General features: G+C 49.7%; 1 protein-coding gene across 3 annotated transcripts in view; it reads right to left on the reverse strand.

The window, feature by feature from the left end:
• NUP98 (nucleoporin 98 and 96 precursor) overlaps positions 1-9,442 on the reverse strand; it is a 33,799-nt gene extending 24,357 nt beyond the window's left edge. The window contains exons 1-5 of one of the 3 annotated variants that reach the window (XM_044303993.1): positions 9,337-9,442; positions 6,787-6,882; positions 3,283-3,384; positions 3,004-3,183; positions 2,790-2,929 (exon numbers count right to left, since the gene is read on the reverse strand). In XM_044303993.1, the coding sequence (XP_044159928.1) occupies positions 2,790-2,929; positions 3,004-3,183; positions 3,283-3,384; positions 6,787-6,862 (498 nt within the window). In that variant the 5' untranslated portion in view covers positions 6,863-6,882; positions 9,337-9,442. Of the gene's footprint in view, positions 1-2,789; positions 2,930-3,003; positions 3,184-3,282; positions 3,388-6,786; positions 6,883-9,285; positions 9,306-9,336 lie in introns of those variants that run through there. The other 2 variants (XM_044303977.1, XM_044303986.1) reach the window with 2 other exon arrangements.
• Positions 9,443-17,445: the final 8,003 nt, after the last annotated feature.

Raw genomic sequence — 17,445 nt, forward strand, 5'->3', positions numbered from 1 at the left:
CTAATAAAACGTTCTCTTATATACACATCATCAATTTTCTATTTATTTATTTTTTATTCGCTTTATTGAACACACAAAGCAAATAATGGCAGTCTCGGTACAAGATCCAATATTAAAAGTACATCAGTGGCATTTAGGAGAGACGTACATATGACTTGTACATTATAAATACAAAAAACAAACACCTGCGCTGTATCTTCACATTTCCCCCTGTAATACAGGAACTACACAGACATGGTATACCGGCCCTGGCTGGGCCAATTCAATATGATCAGCTTCGACCCCCTCACACATCAGAATCACTGCTGTTCGGCCTGTTCTGCCCTTAATGCCTCAGATAATCCATGAGCCGAGTAAGCAGTACTCGGAGAAGCGCACCATACCCCCCATACCTTTTGAAATGTAGGCCCACAACCCCTATTTTTGAAGACCATGTTCTCATATGGTATGATGGAGTTGACTAGTTGCTTCCATTGCGCCAAGGTGGGAGGTCCATCACCCATCCACCTCATGGCGATCGCCTTCCGCGCCAGAAACCATACTTCCCTCAGGAATATCCTAACATAATGTGAGTAAATAGTCTCATCCAATATTCCAAAGAGTCATATCTTCGGGTGTAATAGCCCCACACAACCGAGGAGTTCAGCGAGTAGCTTGACCACCCCTTCCCAGAAAGCATGAACATAGGGGCATTCCCAACTAAGGTGCCAGAAGTCAGCATCCACTGACGCACATCTATGACACTCAGTGGGTAAGCCTACCAGTTCTATGCAGCCTTAGCGGGGTCAGGTAGCTCTGATGCATTATGCAAACTTGGATAGACTTATTGTTTATGGCAGGTGACACTAGTGTGGGGGATTCTAGGATATCCTCCTCATCTTCATTAGCCAAGTCTGAGATTTTAGCCTTCCGTCTACATAATACTTGAATTGGGGCACCTTTTAGCTTGACATCAAGGAGGTGGGTATACAATACTGAGATGAAACCCTGTGGTGCCTTGGAGCGAATAACTCCAATCATTGGAAAGTTGGACAGTAGGATTGGGGTATCCCTGTAGTGGGTCTGCAGGGCGTCTCTCAACTGTAGAAATCTATAGAACGCCTGTCTAGGTAATTCATGTCTGCGGCTCATGGATTCATAATCATTAAATACATTATTGCTGTATAAATTGCCCAGTGTGACAACGCCATGTTCCTTCTCGCATCGATAGTAGATCAGGAAACATGGGGTTATCCCAGATAGGGGTTTCCAGCAAGTCCAACTCTATATTATGCAGTCTCTCACTAGCTTTCCAGACCTGTACGGCCACCCTATCAATTGGTAGTAGCTTACGAGAGAATAGGCCAGGTTGTTCTAACACAGGCCATAAATTAGCTATACCCAGACAATCGGCCAAATAATCTAGATACACATCGGGCAAGGACATGCCACCTTCCAGTTTAAAACGGGTTAGATTAGTTATCGAAAGCTTGGCTCTATTTGCGCCCCAGATAAAGGGTGACATCAGTGAGGTGAGGTTCTGAAAGAACTTTTTTGGAACTGCATATGATGCATGCTGTAGAATATCTAGGCATTTTGGCAGGACAATCAATTTTATCAGATTGATCCTCCCTGGTACAGACAGAGGCAGGTTCTGCCATATCCTGAATTCCTCCTTACAATACGTTGAGAGGCTGGATGTTCAGTATATGGAAGGACGTGACATCTTTGGTGATATGGACACCTAAATACTTCTAGCTATGCACAATGGGCAACTCTCCTGAGTTGAACGTGTCCTCCAGTTGGTATAAAGGACATAGAGTGGATTTGGACCAGTTTATCCGCAGTCCCAAGAACCTGCTAAATAATTCAATTGTGGCGATGGCTCTGGGGAGTGTGCACTCCGTTCGTGACATAAAAAGCACCATATCATCGGCGTCAATTTTCTATTTTTACTACACTTTCCGTGCCTAAAGCTCAGCATTCACCGTGCGCTTAAACCTCAGATCTCCGGACACCGCTGACAGCTCGGTGCTGTACGGAGCACACATTCTAACAATGGGGCCGCAGCAGCACTGAGACAGGCTGCAGCAGGAGCCGCTCCACTAATCCCGGGATAGTACATGGGTACTGGGTGCCCATGAGCTATGCCAAGAGTTAGTAATCCTCCAGCAATGTGCGCTCCTGCCCCCGGAGGATTACTTACTCTTGACATAGCTCATGGGCACCCTGTACTATCCCGGGATTAGCGGAGCGGCTCCTGCTGCAGCCTGTTTCGCTAAGACCTAACATTCTCTTAGCTTAGAGGAGCAGGGAAAAACAGGAGCCGCTCATCCTGGGATAGTATATGGGTACAGGGTTAGTAATCCTCTGGGCGGCATGTGCGCTCCTGCCCATACTCACAGCGCTGCTGCCCCATCGATAAAATGTGAGCTCCGTACAGCACCGAGCTGTCAGCGGTGTCCGGCGATCTGAGGTTTAAGCGCACGGTGAATGGTGCGCTTTAGGCACGGAAAGTGTAGTAAAAATCGAAAATTGATTGATCAGGTATATTAGAGCGTTTTATTAGGGATAATATATTGGTTTAGTTTCCTAACTGTTCCACAGCATATCCTTCCCTATGACTAAAGGGCAGAAGGTTCTCTCTTTAAAGCTCCATGTTGTCAAAGACCAGCACAATGTGCGGAGCGCGGACCACATTACCTAGGCTGGATTATTAGCCAGTGACTTGCATCAAGGACGAGGCAGCAGAGAACCCCCGACATACCACCACTACCCCCCCGCTGGTAAGCTCGGAGCTTTCTACTCACATTGAACTTTATGGTGGTTCCGGACGGAGCTGCAGAGAACGTAGAGGTTCCAAAAAGTGTGCTTGACGTTCCTCCAAAGGGGTTCGCAGTGGTTTGTGTGCTACCAAAAAGGCTAGTGCTGTTTGTGCCCGTCCCAAAACCTGCAGGAGCGAGAGAAGAGTGAGACGGCATCCCGCTAGGACCACTCAGGCCACACGGATCAGGGGGCACTTACTGCTGAAGGTGGACGGCTTCGTCTGACCGAACGCATTGCTCTGAGAGGAGAAGAGGCCGCTTCCTGTGTTCGTGGCCCCAAATAGGGAGTTTGTCGTACCCGTTGATGTCCCAAAGCCAAACCCTGTGTTTGTGGAGGGGGTTGCTGTCTGGTTGAAGGTTCCGGTCCCGAAGAGTCCACCTGAGAACAAGTAAAATTACCACAATGAAGGACAACAACCACAGCAAAGCACATTAACACTTACCAAGGGCAACACAGGGGTCTGCAGGGGTCTCCTACCTGGTTTATTCTGGGTGCTCCCAAAAAGGCCGCCAGTGTTGTTTATTGTCCCAAAGGTTGAAGGCCCGAAGCCGGTAGCAGTCGATGTACCGAAACCAGGAGCTGCTAACAGAAATAATAGCACCGTGTTAATAATACCCGGGGGGGGGGGGGGGCAGACCTTTCAGACTCAACATCCCAATCACCCAGCGGGTCCCCAACTACGGGATCAGGCCCCGCAGACACAGCGGGTCCCCAACTACGGGATCAGGCCCCGCAGACACAGCGGGTCCCCAACTACGGGATCAGGCCCCGCAGACACAGCGGGTCCCCAACTACGGGATCAGGCCCCGCAGACACAGCGGGTCCCCAACTACGGGATCAGGCCCCGCAGACACAGCGGGTCCCCAACTACGGGATCAGGCCCCGCAGACACAGCGGGTCCCCAACTACGGGATCAGGCCCCGCAGACACAGCGGGTCCCCAACTACGGGATCAGGCCCCGCAGACACAGCGGGTCCCCAACTACGGGATCAGGCCCCGCAGACACAGCGGGTCCCCAACTACGGGATCAGGCCCCGCAGACACAGCGGGTCCCCAACTACGGGATCAGGCCCCGCAGACACAGCGGGTCCCCAACTACGGGATCAGGCCCCGCAGACACAGCGGGTCCCCAACTACGGGATCAGGCCCCGCAGACACAGCGGGTCCCCAACTACGGGATCAGACCCCGCAGACACAGCGGGTCCCCAACTACGGGATCAGACCCCGCAGACACAGCGGGTCCCCAACTACGGGATCAGACCCCGCAGACACAGCGGGTCCCCAACTACGGGATCAGACCCCGCAGACACAGCGGGTCCCCAACTACGGGATCAGACCCCGCAGACACAGCGGGTCCCCAACTACGGGATCAGACCCCGCAGACACAGCGGGTCCCCAACTACGGGATCAGACCCCGCAGACACAGCGGGTCCCCAACTACGGGATCAGACCCCGCAGACACAGCGGGTCCCCAACTACGGGATCAGACCCCGCAGACACAGCGGGTCCCCAACTACGGGATCAGACCCCGCAGACACAGCGGGTCCCCAACTACGGGATCAGACCCCGCAGACACAGCGGGTCCCCAACTACGGGATCAGACCCCGCAGACACAGCGGGTCCCCAACTACGGGATCAGACCCCGCAGACACAGCGGGTCCCCAACTACGGGATCAGACCCCGCAGACACAGCGGGTCCCCAACTACGGGATCAGACCCCGCAGACACAGCGGGTCCCCAACTACGGGATCAGACCCCGCAGACACAGCGGGTCCCCAACTACGGGATCAGACCCCGCAGACACAGCGGGTCCCCAACTACGGGATCAGACCCCGCAGACACAGCGGGTCCCCAACTACGGGATCAGACCCCGCAGACACAGCGGGTCCCCAACTACGGGATCAGACCCCGCAGACACAGCGGGTCCCCAACTACGGGATCAGACCCCGCAGACACAGCGGGTCCCCAACTACGGGATCAGACCCCGCAGACACAGCGGGTCCCCAACTACGGGATCAGACCCCGCAGACACAGCGGGTCCCCAACTACGGGATCAGACCCCGCAGACACAGCGGGTCCCCAACTACGGGATCAGACCCCGCAGACACAGCGGGTCCCCAACTACGGGATCAGACCCCGCAGACACAGCGGGTCCCCAACTACGGGATCAGACCCCGCAGACACAGCGGGTCCCCAACTACGGGATCAGACCCCGCAGACACAGCGGGTCCCCAACTACGGGATCAGACCCCGCAGACACAGCGGGTCCCCAACTACGGGATCAGACCCCGCAGACACAGCGGGTCCCCAACTACGGGATCAGACCCCGCAGACACAGCGGGTCCCCAACTACGGGATCAGACCCCGCAGACACAGCGGGTCCCCAACTACGGGATCAGACCCCGCAGACACAGCGGGTCCCCAACTACGGGATCAGACCCCGCAGACACAGCGGGTCCCCAACTACGGGATCAGACCCCGCAGACACAGCGGGTCCCCAACTACGGGATCAGACCCCGCAGACACAGCGGGTCCCCAACTACGGGATCAGACCCCGCAGACACAGCGGGTCCCCAACTACGGGATCAGACCCCGCAGACACAGCGGGTCCCCAACTACGGGATCAGACCCCGCAGACACAGCGGGTCCCCAACTACGGGATCAGACCCCGCAGACACAGCGGGTCCCCAACTACGGGATCAGACCCCGCAGACACAGCGGGTCCCCAACTACGGGATCAGACCCCGCAGACACAGCGGGTCGGGTCCCCAACTACGGGATCAGACCCCGCAGACACAGCGGGTCCCCAACTACGGGATCAGACCCCGCAGACACAGCGGGTCCCCAACTACGGGATCAGACCCCGCAGACACAGCGGGTCCCCAACTACGGGATCAGACCCCGCAGACACAGCGGGTCCCCAACTACGGGATCAGACCCCGCAGACACAGCGGGTCCCCAACTACGGGATCAGACCCCGCAGACACAGCGGGTCCCCAACTACGGGATCAGACCCCGCAGACACAGCGGGTCCCCAACTACGGGATCAGACCCCGCAGGACACAGCGGGTCCCCAACTACGGGATCAGACCCCGCAGACACAGCGGGTCCCCAACTACGGGATCAGACCCCGCAGACACAGCGGGTCCCCAACTACGGGATCAGACCCCGCAGACACAGCGGGTCCCCAACTACGGGATCAGACCCCGCAGACACAGCGGGTCCCCAACTACGGGATCAGACCCCGCAGACACAGCGGGTCCCCAACTACGGGATCAGACCCCGCAGACACAGCGGGTCCCCAACTACGGGATCAGACCCCGCAGACACAGCGGGTCCCCAACTACGGGATCAGACCCCGCAGACACAGCGGGTCCCCAACTACGGGATCAGACCCCGCAGACACAGCGGGTCCCCAACTACGGGATCAGACCCCGCAGACACAGCGGGTCCCCAACTACGGGATCAGACCCCGCAGACACAGCGGGTCCCCAACTACGGGATCAGACCCCGCAGACACAGCGGGTCCCCAACTACGGGATCAGACCCCGCAGACACAGCGGGTCCCCAACTACGGGATCAGACCCCGCAGACAAAGCGGGTCCCAACTACGGGATCAGACCCCGCAGACACAGGCAGTCCAGGCATCGGATCAGACCCCACAGACACAGCGGGTCCCAACTACGGGATCAGAGCCCACAGACACAGCGGGTCCCAACTATGGGATCAGAGCCCACAGACACAGGCGGTCCAGACATCGTATCAGACCCCACAGACAAAGTCAGAATAGTGCAGGACTATACGCCCAGGCGGTGGACCACAGGCCCGGCAGTCTACTGGGGATCACACACCATAATAGGGACAATACGCCCAAAGCAGCGACTAGTGAGCGGGTGGTTATTTCCTTCAGTGAGAGGGGCCCGAGCCGCTGCCAGCTTCACGTATGGACAGGGCCTACAGTTGCGGACAAGTCGTACTTACTTTGGCCGAAAGTTGATGTTGCTCCAAAAGCTCCAGTGCCACCTCCAAAAGGAGTCGCGAAGGATTTATTGAACATGTCAGCAAAGCTTCATAGAACTGTAAGAACAGGAGAGAAATGGTAATAACAGGACGAGCGCCGTCATCATGGCTGCAAACCCACAGAAAAGGAGGTTACAGGACGCAGTGTTAGGACCTAACCACAGAGGCTTACACTCTACAGAGGCCAGCGACAGGCTCCAAAAACCCACCACCAATACCTGCACAGGGGTAATGGGCGCAGCTACATCCCCAATTCTAGAAGCCCCCAAATCTGCTGACAACAGGGTTCAGCAACCTTCAGCTACTGTGAAACTACAACTCCCAGCATGCAAACATACTTGACTGTTCTAACACCCACAGAAATGAAAGGAGCATTCTGAGAGTTGTAGTTTCAAGGGGAACCATCATGACCAACATTACATCTATACTACAGCAAACAGGTGAAGAGAAGGCATTACAGAAAAGTGCAGATCTGCGCTCCGCCCCGCGATAGCACCGGACAGCTCCATGGAAAGGACAGGTGGGCATGCTCCGTACACACCGTCTGCACCGGACACCGGAGCACTCCGGCATCTCCTCGTGTGCTCTACACGACAAGGCTGCTCTGCATGCTATCACACTGTCACGACACCTCAGTGATGAGAAGACTATGTGGCGGTGTAATGTACAGCAGGCTATATACAACCCGCAGTACAGTCAGCCGCACACTGTCACCACACCTCAGTGTTGAGAAGACTATGTGGCGGTGTAATGTACAGCAGGCTATATACAACCCCCAGTACAGTCAGCCGCAGTGTCACCACACCTCAGTGATGAGAAGACTATGTGGCGGTGTAATGTACAGCAGGCTATATACAACCCGCAGTACAGTCAGCCGCACACTGTCACCACACCTCAGTGATGAGAAGACTATGTGGCGGTGTAATGTACAGCAGGCTATATACAACCCGCAGTACAGTCAGCCGCACACTGTCACCACACCTCAGTGATGAGAAGACTATGTGGCGGTGTAATGTACAGCAGGCTATATACAACCCGCAGTACAGTCAGCCGCACTGTCACCACACCTCAGTGATGAGAAGGCTATGTGGCGGTGTAATGTACAGCAGGCTATATACAACCCCCAGTACAGTCAGCCGCACACTGTCACCACACCTCAGTGATGAGAAGACTATGTGGCGGTGTAATGTACAGCAGGCTATATACAACCCCCAGTACAGTCAGCCGCACACTGTCACCACACCTCAGTGATGAGAAGACTATGTGGCGGTGTAATGTACAGCAGGCTATATACAACCCGCAGTACAGTCAGCCGCACACTGTCACCACACCTCAGTGATGAGAAGACTATGTGGCGGTGTAATGTACAGCAGGCTATATACAACCCCCCAGTACAGTCAGCCGCACACTGTCACCACACCTCAGTGATGAGAAGACTATGTGGCGGTGTAATGTACAGCAGGCTATATACAACCCGCAGTACAGTCAGCCGCACACTGTCACCACACCTCAGTGATGAGAAGACTATGTGGCGGTGTAATGTACAGCAGGCTATATACACCCCCCAGTACAGTCAGCCGCAGTGTCACCACACCTCAGTGATGAGAAGACTATGTGGCGGTGTAATGTACAGCAGGATACACCCCCCAACCCCCCGGTACAGTCAGCCGCACAGTGTCACGCTCTAGGTGTAACACCGCTACTGCTGGGAGCAGCGCGACACCCTGCACTCCCTGCTGACAACCCAATCCCCACCACTTCTACTGCTCCAAATCAACTAACAGAAATGCAAAGAAATCTGGAGACGGGTAAAGAGCCCCCTCCCGTTCTGTGTTTGCAGCTCTTGCGCTGATCTACGAGTCGCTATGGTTACAGTCACATGATCCAGCCATCTTGATGACGTCAGGGAGTAAGTGACACGCCTCAGCTGCCGGTAAGTGGTCCTCAGTGCTAAGTCGCCGTTCACACTGACGCTGCGGCTCCTGATCATAACATTACCACCAAACCAGTGACCTGAGGGGCCACACTGGGGCCCAGCATGGCGCTCACTGCTTCCACGGCAAGACAGGCGCTTCTGAAATGTGAAGCTCGTACGGAGGCCCCGCGTGAAGAGGTTCTGCAGCAGCTGAGGTGCTTCTGTAAGAGTATCAGAGCCTACAGTCACATGTCACCGGCCACCTGTCACGTGAGCAGAGGCCATAAAACACAGCCAGCCAATCAGGGGGCTGCTTTCATTTCACAACCACTTTCACAAACATGTAAGCTGGAACCCGATTGGTCAGTCAGGGCAGTACTGCCACAGGTCCGGCAGATGAGGGTCCGGGGCGCGGGCACAACACACGCCGGCTCCTCACTGCACTCCTCCACCCCCGTGCTGCCGTCCGCCTCCCCCGTGGCGCCCCGCACCCGTCCCCCGGGCTCCCGCACAACGTAGTCCCGAGCCTCTCCCGCCACGCTTACCCCACGGCAGGTAAAAGCCCACGCAGCGACCACACAGCCGCTCTCACTCACCAGTCCCCTCAGAACTCGCAGGCCGCAGGCGGGAGAGCCAAATGCGTCATCAATCAATATGGCGCTGATGACAGCGGGGTGACGTCACCACGTTCCACTCGCCGCCGCTGACTTCAGCGTTCGATTGGTTCACGCTGCAGGTGGGCGTGGCGCCATGCCCGGGGGGTTGCGCCCTCGGTTTTGGGCGGGGCCTGCGCTGCTGTGTCTCTTCTTATTGGTTCCCGCCACTTGGTTGTCGTGTGAACGGCTGCTCCTCTGTTGTCACTGTGCAGGGAGCGGTCGCCTAGCAACGGGAGGGGACGGCAGCTGGGATCCTTCCTGAGGACCGTGGTGGAGGCGGCCTGCCCCACACAGGGACCCACCACACCCCGGGGCCATGCTGGATACGTCTGCGGCTGAGTTCACACTGCAGGACAAGGGCTTTTCAGCAGATTCGGTGACTGGGTCTCTGTAGGCGGGGCTTCAGCCTAGCAGTGAGCCCGGTGATGTCACTAATGGGCGGGCTTTAGTTGGTGATGTCACCGGGGTCGCTGCTAGGCTGAAGCCCCGCCGAGCAGTGTGACCGCGTCCAGGATCACAACCCCTTTAACTTTTATTTATATTTCTTTATAAAAAAACTCCCTGAATGTGATAGTAAAACCCGCGGTGCGGTCTCTGAGGGGTCTTACACGGGCGCGGCGGTGCGGGAATCATCTGCGTAGACTCGGTCACAGCTCGGTCCCTCAGTAACCCAGCCCCGGTATTTGGGGTCACCGCTGACAGTTATCACTGTGACAGAGGGAATGACGCCATAGTTTACCGCCACTTCCGTGATCTGTGGTTATTGCAGGGCGTCTCGTGGGCCGATCGCTGCCCCGGTGCAGACAGTTACGGACCATGCGGTCTGGTTCCTAGTCGTTATAGCTGTCGGTGATGCTGTATCCCACTGACGGAGGCTGGTATTCAGCTATACTGCCGCACCGGACATCACCACAGAGGACACGTGGTTTCCCTCGCCAGCGTTCAGACGTCGCAGATCCGTCCGCAGCGCCGCGCTAGTAAATTTTACACTTACCGGTACACAGGTGTAGAAAAGTTTATTAGAAAACTGTGCCTCAAAAAATATTTCATCAAAAATCCAATAGCGATGGAATCTGTCAAAAAAAGAAGATAAAGATCAACATACAAAGCAAAAAAAACCTCTAAAACGTATCCAAGACAGGAAGTAAGTCCGGAGCCGCATTCCGACAATGTATCCGGAAAATGGGAGATTGACCAACAATCATGTAAGAGAGAGAGCGACGATCCAACAATCACAGACACTCAGGGAATAAGACTTCGCCCGGCGATGAAGGCGACTGTTATTCACGATGCTGGAAAATATAATGAAGATCCGACTGACTGGATCCAAAACTAAGGAACAAAAGGGAGAGCCCTGCATCAGACCTGGCTCTCTCCCTGACTGCTCAGCCTATGCGAAAATCCCAATGGTAGATGATCGCATATCCTCGTACCTCGACTGTATAACACCTGAACACCCTATAATAGTGAGGGGACATGACCACCGGCTCCCTACACTAGATACGGAGGGAGTCAGGGTCACCTGGGATCCAGCAAACAGGAAAACACAATGAATGAATAAAACTTATCTGTAGAAGACTCAGTAGTAGGATCAGCATGCACACACTCCAGGAAGTATTATAAACCGCAAAGTGAAGCAGTCTGGGAAGGGATTTAAAGGGATGCAATCAGTGCAACTACATGACAGCTGAGAGAGGCTAACGAGATGACAAAACGAAAGCAAAACAAAAGGAACCTCAAGGAGGAGGTTCTGAAGAACGTCTGTCAAAGCTTCTCAGATGTCTGGTGGTGACAGCCCCACGAAATTTGAACAATTTATTATAGCTGTACTTGGTTAAAATATAATAAAATACAATAAAATACCTTTGAATAAAATATATAAAAAATAATTAAACAGTGTATACAGTTGTTGCTATATTGTTCTGATTTGCTTATTGCGGATACTGGTGATATAAGTATAATTGCCCTGATTGAGGCTCGGTTGCACGTATACCGTGGCTGCGTCTAGTGAACCTGTTGGTTCTGATCACTGGCGACTATCTGCTGGTGACAACGATAAACACCAACAGACATATGTGACCCTTCTTATCTGCGTAGTCCATGCACTTCCCAAATGGTCTGTGATCAATTCCTCATGAGAATCCTCTCATGGGCTTTCATTAAAATTATCGAAAGTTTCCGAAATAATTTTCGAAATTGACCAAAAGAGAGAGTTTTTTTTGAGAAATTTTTCTACACAGACTTCGGTTTATCTTAGCATTCGAAAAAACTGCATCACAGAGTCAATGTAAAGGATCGCATGTGAAGATTTTCTGTAGACAGAAACCGTGCTGGTATTTTTCGCAAATTATGCGTTAGAGTTATAACCGATACCAATGACCCACACTGTGGGCTCACCCTTCCTTGTTATTCAGCAGTTTTTTCCGAGTAGTTGGTTCCGATTGCAGGCCGGCGTCCCGGTCTTTACTGTGTCGGTATTTCAACACTCTAGATTTCGCAGGGGATGTGTCCCAGTAATCGCTTTCGGCTGGTTAGAGGTCGGTGTGCGAAGGCTTCTTTCTTGAATCCTCCATATCCTTTGTTGTTAACAGCGCACTGTTTGATCGGGTTCAAGTCTTCCAGGGGTGAAACTTACGCCAGACGCGTTTCGGGATAACTCTCCCCTTCCTCAGTGGCATCACCCCCTACAAGTAGATGGTGGGTTTTTATATCCTTCATTAATCTTGTAGGAAAAAGGATCATGGGAGAAAAAAGATGGTAGATGGTATCATGGGAAACCAGTACCATGGAAGAGAAGGAGTGCGGATTCCTTCAATGTGAACCCTTCACACATATGGTTGTTTCCTCAATGTTAATGATGTTTCTTCTTCCTCTGACTGTCTATAGACCACACACAGGGAATCTTAGCCCTACAAGAACAACTCAATTCCAATGGTAGTTTGCAGCAGGATCAAATTAATTTTATATTAGAGGGTGTGGATCACATTCTTCACCACAATTATATTTTCTTCAACGACGATTATTATTTACAGTTCAGGGGCACCGCCATGGGTACTAGGTTCGCCCCCAGCTTCGCCAATCTATTTTTGGCCCAATGGGAACGCGAGTTCATAGATCCCAAGCTTGGGGGCGACCTGGTCCTATGGCGGCGCTACATCGACGATGTTATTTTCATTTGGAGAGACGGTGAGAATGGATTGCAACAATTTATGCAGGATCTCAACAACAATCTGTATAACGTGTGCTTCACTGCAGGCGGTAATAGAGAGAAGGTAGACGTCCTAGATATACAAATAACAAAAAAAGAAAATGAATACCTGTGTAACACCTATCACAAACCAACATCTACAAATGGATTTATTCTTTTCTCTAGCTGCCATTTACCGAAATGGCTCATAAATGTCCCCCTAGGACAGTTCCGCCGTGTCAGGCGCAACTGTACCGAAAATGAACATTTTGAGGAGGAAGCTACTAAAATGAGTCTGCAGTTTAGAGAGAATTATCCTGTAAAAATACCTGAGGAAGCATTGGGAAAAGTGAGACAGCTGGACAGAGGATCCTTTTTTGAAACTAAACCCCCACAGGACTTTGACAAAAAATCTGAGTTTAGAATAATCTTGCCCTATAACGCACAATCAAGACAGATATCACAGTTGATTAAACGGCACTGGCACCATGTGTTATATGATAAAATAATTGGTCCTATACTACCGGCCCAACCACTCATTACTTTTACCAGGGCTCCAAATCTGGGTATACAGATAGCCCCCTCAATAAAAGACAAAAAGAAGAAAAAAAACAATATATCAGGTTGGCTGAACCCCAATGGTTTCTTTAGATGCGGAACAGGCATAGGATGTAGGAAAACAAAATTTCCTAAAAAAAACAACGGAAACTTCCTCAACCCAGAACGCCTTTTCGATGACTGTAAAACAATCCCTGACATGTAACTCCTCCAGTGTGGTCTATCTAATCCAGTGCCCCTGTCCCAAACAGTACATTGGCCAAACTAAAAGAAAGTCAGAATATCAGAACATCTCAACAACATCACAAAAGGATGTGAAAACAACCCTCTATCTAAACCCTTCAAGGAGATGCACAACAAAAGCTGCACAGGCCTGTCATCCATGGCGCTGGAGAAGATAGACACACACTGGAGGGGGGAAATCATATAGAAAAAATGTCGAGAGCCGAATCTAGGCGTATCTATGATTTTGGGAGCATGATGACAATAGGGCTAAACTCAGAGCTGGACATTTTTGGATTTTTATAGACATAGGGCCGTCCGCCCATGAGTCCACGGGGAATCACATGTCAGGCTGTTTATCAGCACTGGGATCCCCCTGGACCATGGGTGTACGTCCCCTGATCCTTCCCTGAATGTGTCTAATATACCACCACTTGATTCAACCTTGAAGTTAATGATTTTGAAGGAGAAACTGGAATTTTTTTTATAACTGGATTTAGTAATGACTTATTAAAAAGATATGACATACAGTTGATTCAGTATGAACAAATACAACAAATATAAAAAAAAACGCATCAATAGAGAAAAAAAACGCATCATAAGAAAAAACGCAAGAAAATCGCATCAAAAAATCGCATGTATGAAAATACTTGAAAATTTACATAACTGTATTGTCTATGAATCTTGAAACAACTATAGACAGTCAGAGGAAGAAGAAACATCATTAACATTGAGAAAACAACCATATGTGTGAAGGATCCACATTGAAGGAATCCGCACTCCTTCTCTTCCATGGTACTGGTTTCCCATGATACCACCTTTTTTTTCCCATGATCCTTTTTCCTACAAGATTAATGAAGGATATAAAAACCCACCATCTACTTGTAGGGGGTGATGCCACTGAGGAAGGGGAGAGTTATCCCCGAAACGCGTCTGGCGTAAGTTTCACCCCTGAAAGACTTGAACTCGATCAAACAGTGCGCTGTTACCAACAAAGGATATCGAGGATTCAAGAAAGAAGCCTTCGCACACACCGACCTCTAACCAGCTGAAAGCGATTACTGGGAACACATCCCCTGCGAAATCTAGAGTGTTGAAAAACCGACACAGTAAAGACCGGGACGCCGGCCTGCAATCGGAACCAACTACTCAGAAAAAACTGCTGAATAACAAGGAAGGGTGAGCCCACAGTGTGGGTCATTGGTATCGGTTATAACTCTAACGCATAATTTGCGAAAAAATACCAGCACGGTTTCTGTCTATAGAAAATCTTTGCATGCGATCCTTTACATTGACTCTGTGATGCCGTTTTTTCGAATGCCAAGATAAACCGAAGTCTGTGTAGAAAAGTTTCTCGAAAAAAACTCTCTCTTTTGGTCAATTTCGAAAATAATTTCGGAAACTTTCGAAAATTTAAATGAAAGCCTATGAGAGGATTCTAATGAGGAATTGATTACAGACCATTTGGGAAGTGCATGGACTACGCAGATAAGAAGGGTCACATATGTCTGTTGGTGTTTATCGTTGTCACCAGCAGATAGTCACCAGTGATTAGAACCAACAGGTTCACTAGACGCAGCCACAGTATACGTGCAACCGAGCCTCAATCAGGGCAATTAGACTTATATCACCAGTATCCGCAATAACCAATCAGAGCAATATAGCAACAACTGTATACACTGTCTAATTATTTTTATATATTTTATTCAAAGGTATTTTATTGTATTCTATTATATTTTAACCAAGTACAGCTATAATAAATTGTTCACATTCCGTGGGGCTCCGCATGTATGAGTGCGCCAATCTTCTTTTGAGAGGAAAGAAGACAATGTCATACATAATAATTCATATCGTTGGAAACTTAGACTTTAAACCGCATTGGGTTATGGGTACCTCAGATGTAGACTCTTCATACACTGTAATTGTCATAGACAAGGGAACGAATGGTAACAGAAAATCAACTACCTTTCAAACAAATAGATTTTTTAGCAGAAGGTGTAGATTTCATATTAAATCATAATTATTTTTATTTTGCATCTGATTTCTATTTGCAGATACAGGGTACTGCCATGGGCACCAGGTTCACCCCCCAGTTCTGGCACAATGGGAAAACAAAGTCATCGCTCCCAAACTGGGGACGGACCTGGTGCTCTGGCAAAGATACATCGGCGACATCATATTTATATGGCAGAATGATGAAAACCATCGCCAAGAATTTCTTGTAGAAATCAATTTAAATACATATAACTTACAATTTACATCAAGTATTAGCAAGACGTCTGTAGAATTCTTGGATCTTCTAATTTCAGTAGACAATGAGAAATTCATTTGCAGCACCTACCAAAAACCATTATATGATATACGAGCTGCCACCAGGAATTGCACTAATGAGAACCAGTTCCAAGAAGAAGCTGAAAAAATGAGACATCAATGTTTAATAAACAAATATCCACCTCCATTGATTGATAAGGTACGGAACCTGGACAGACAGATGTTCTTTAGTGATAACGATATAAAACAACCGAATGACGATACAGTAAGAATTATTCAGTACACAATACAGAAACATTGGCACTATACACAGAAAGACAAAGTAAGGCTATGTTCACATCTGCGTTCAAGCTCTCCGTTCCTGTAGTCCGCCCGGAAGTAGAAAAGAAAATCTAAAAACGTATCCGTTCAAACTCCCATAGAAACTAATTGACGTATGTATGCATACGTTTGACTCCGTTAGTTGGAAATACGTTTGGAATACGTTTTTTCAGACGGAAGAAAAAATCCTGCTTGCAGGATTTTTTTCTACGTTCAGAATAGCGGATTCTTGACCGAGCGTCCATTCACGTTCATTGTAGTAAATGAGAAACGGATTGTTAAATTTTTCTTTCGCGGACACAACGTTCCTATAGTACGTTTTTTTGTTTATGAACATGCGCAGAACAAACAGGAACTTCCAAACGAAGACAGGAAAACAAGGGAGTGTCATGTGACAGTCAGGTGAGCGCTACTCCTCACCATTTCTGAAAGCTGATGTTCAAGTTGGAGAAAGTCTCAAGAAAATGGTATGAATTGATGCAATTGAAAAGTATTTACTTTGATCATCTACTGGGGAATGCTATTTGGCTACTGGGGCTAATATCTTTAACCACTTCAGCCCCGCTAGGTGAAACCCCCTTCATGACCAGAGCACTTTTTACACTTCGGCACTACACTACTTTCACCGTTTATCGCTCGGTCATGCAACTTACCACCCAAATGAATTTTACCTCCTTTTCTTCTCACTAATGGAGCTTTCATTTGGTGGTATTTCATTGCTGCTGGCATTTTTACTTTTTTTGTTATTAATCAAAATGTAACGATTTTTTTGCAAAAAAATGACATTTTTCACTTTCAGCTGTAAAATTTTGCAAAAAAAACGACATCCATATATAAATTTTTCGCCAAATTTATTGTTCTACATGTCTTTGATAAAAAAAAAAATGTTTGGGCAAAAAAAAAAATGGTTTGGGTAAAAGTTATAGCGTTTACAAACTATGGTACAAAAATGTGAATTTCCGCTTTTTGAAACAGCTCTGACTTTCTGAGCACCTGTCATGATTCCTGAGGTTCTACAATGCCCAGACAGTAGAAGCACCCCACAAATTACCCCATTTCGGAAAGTAGACACCCTAAGGTATTCGCTGATGGGCATAGTGAGTTCACAGAACTTTTTATTTTTTGTCACAAGTTAGCGGAAAATGATGATGATTTTTATTTATTTATTTTTTCTTACAAAGTCTCATATTCCACTAACTTGCGACAAAAAATAAAAAATTCTAGGAACTCGCCATGCCCCTCACGGAATACCTTGGGGTGTCTTCTTTCCAAAATGGGGTCACTTGTGGCGTAGTTATACTGCCCTGGCAATTTAGGGGCCCTAATGTGTGAGAAGAACTTTGCAATCAAAATCTGTAAAAAATGACCGGTGAAATCCAAAAGGTGCACTTTGGAATATGTGCCCCTTTGCCCACCTTGGCAGCAAAAAAGTGTCACACATCTGGTATCGCCGTACTCAGGAGAAGTTGGGGAATGTGTTTTGGGGTGTC

Source organism: Bufo gargarizans, chromosome 1, assembly GCF_014858855.1.
Source record: "Bufo gargarizans isolate SCDJY-AF-19 chromosome 1, ASM1485885v1, whole genome shotgun sequence".
NCBI classification, from domain to species: Eukaryota; Metazoa; Chordata; class Amphibia; order Anura; family Bufonidae; genus Bufo; species Bufo gargarizans.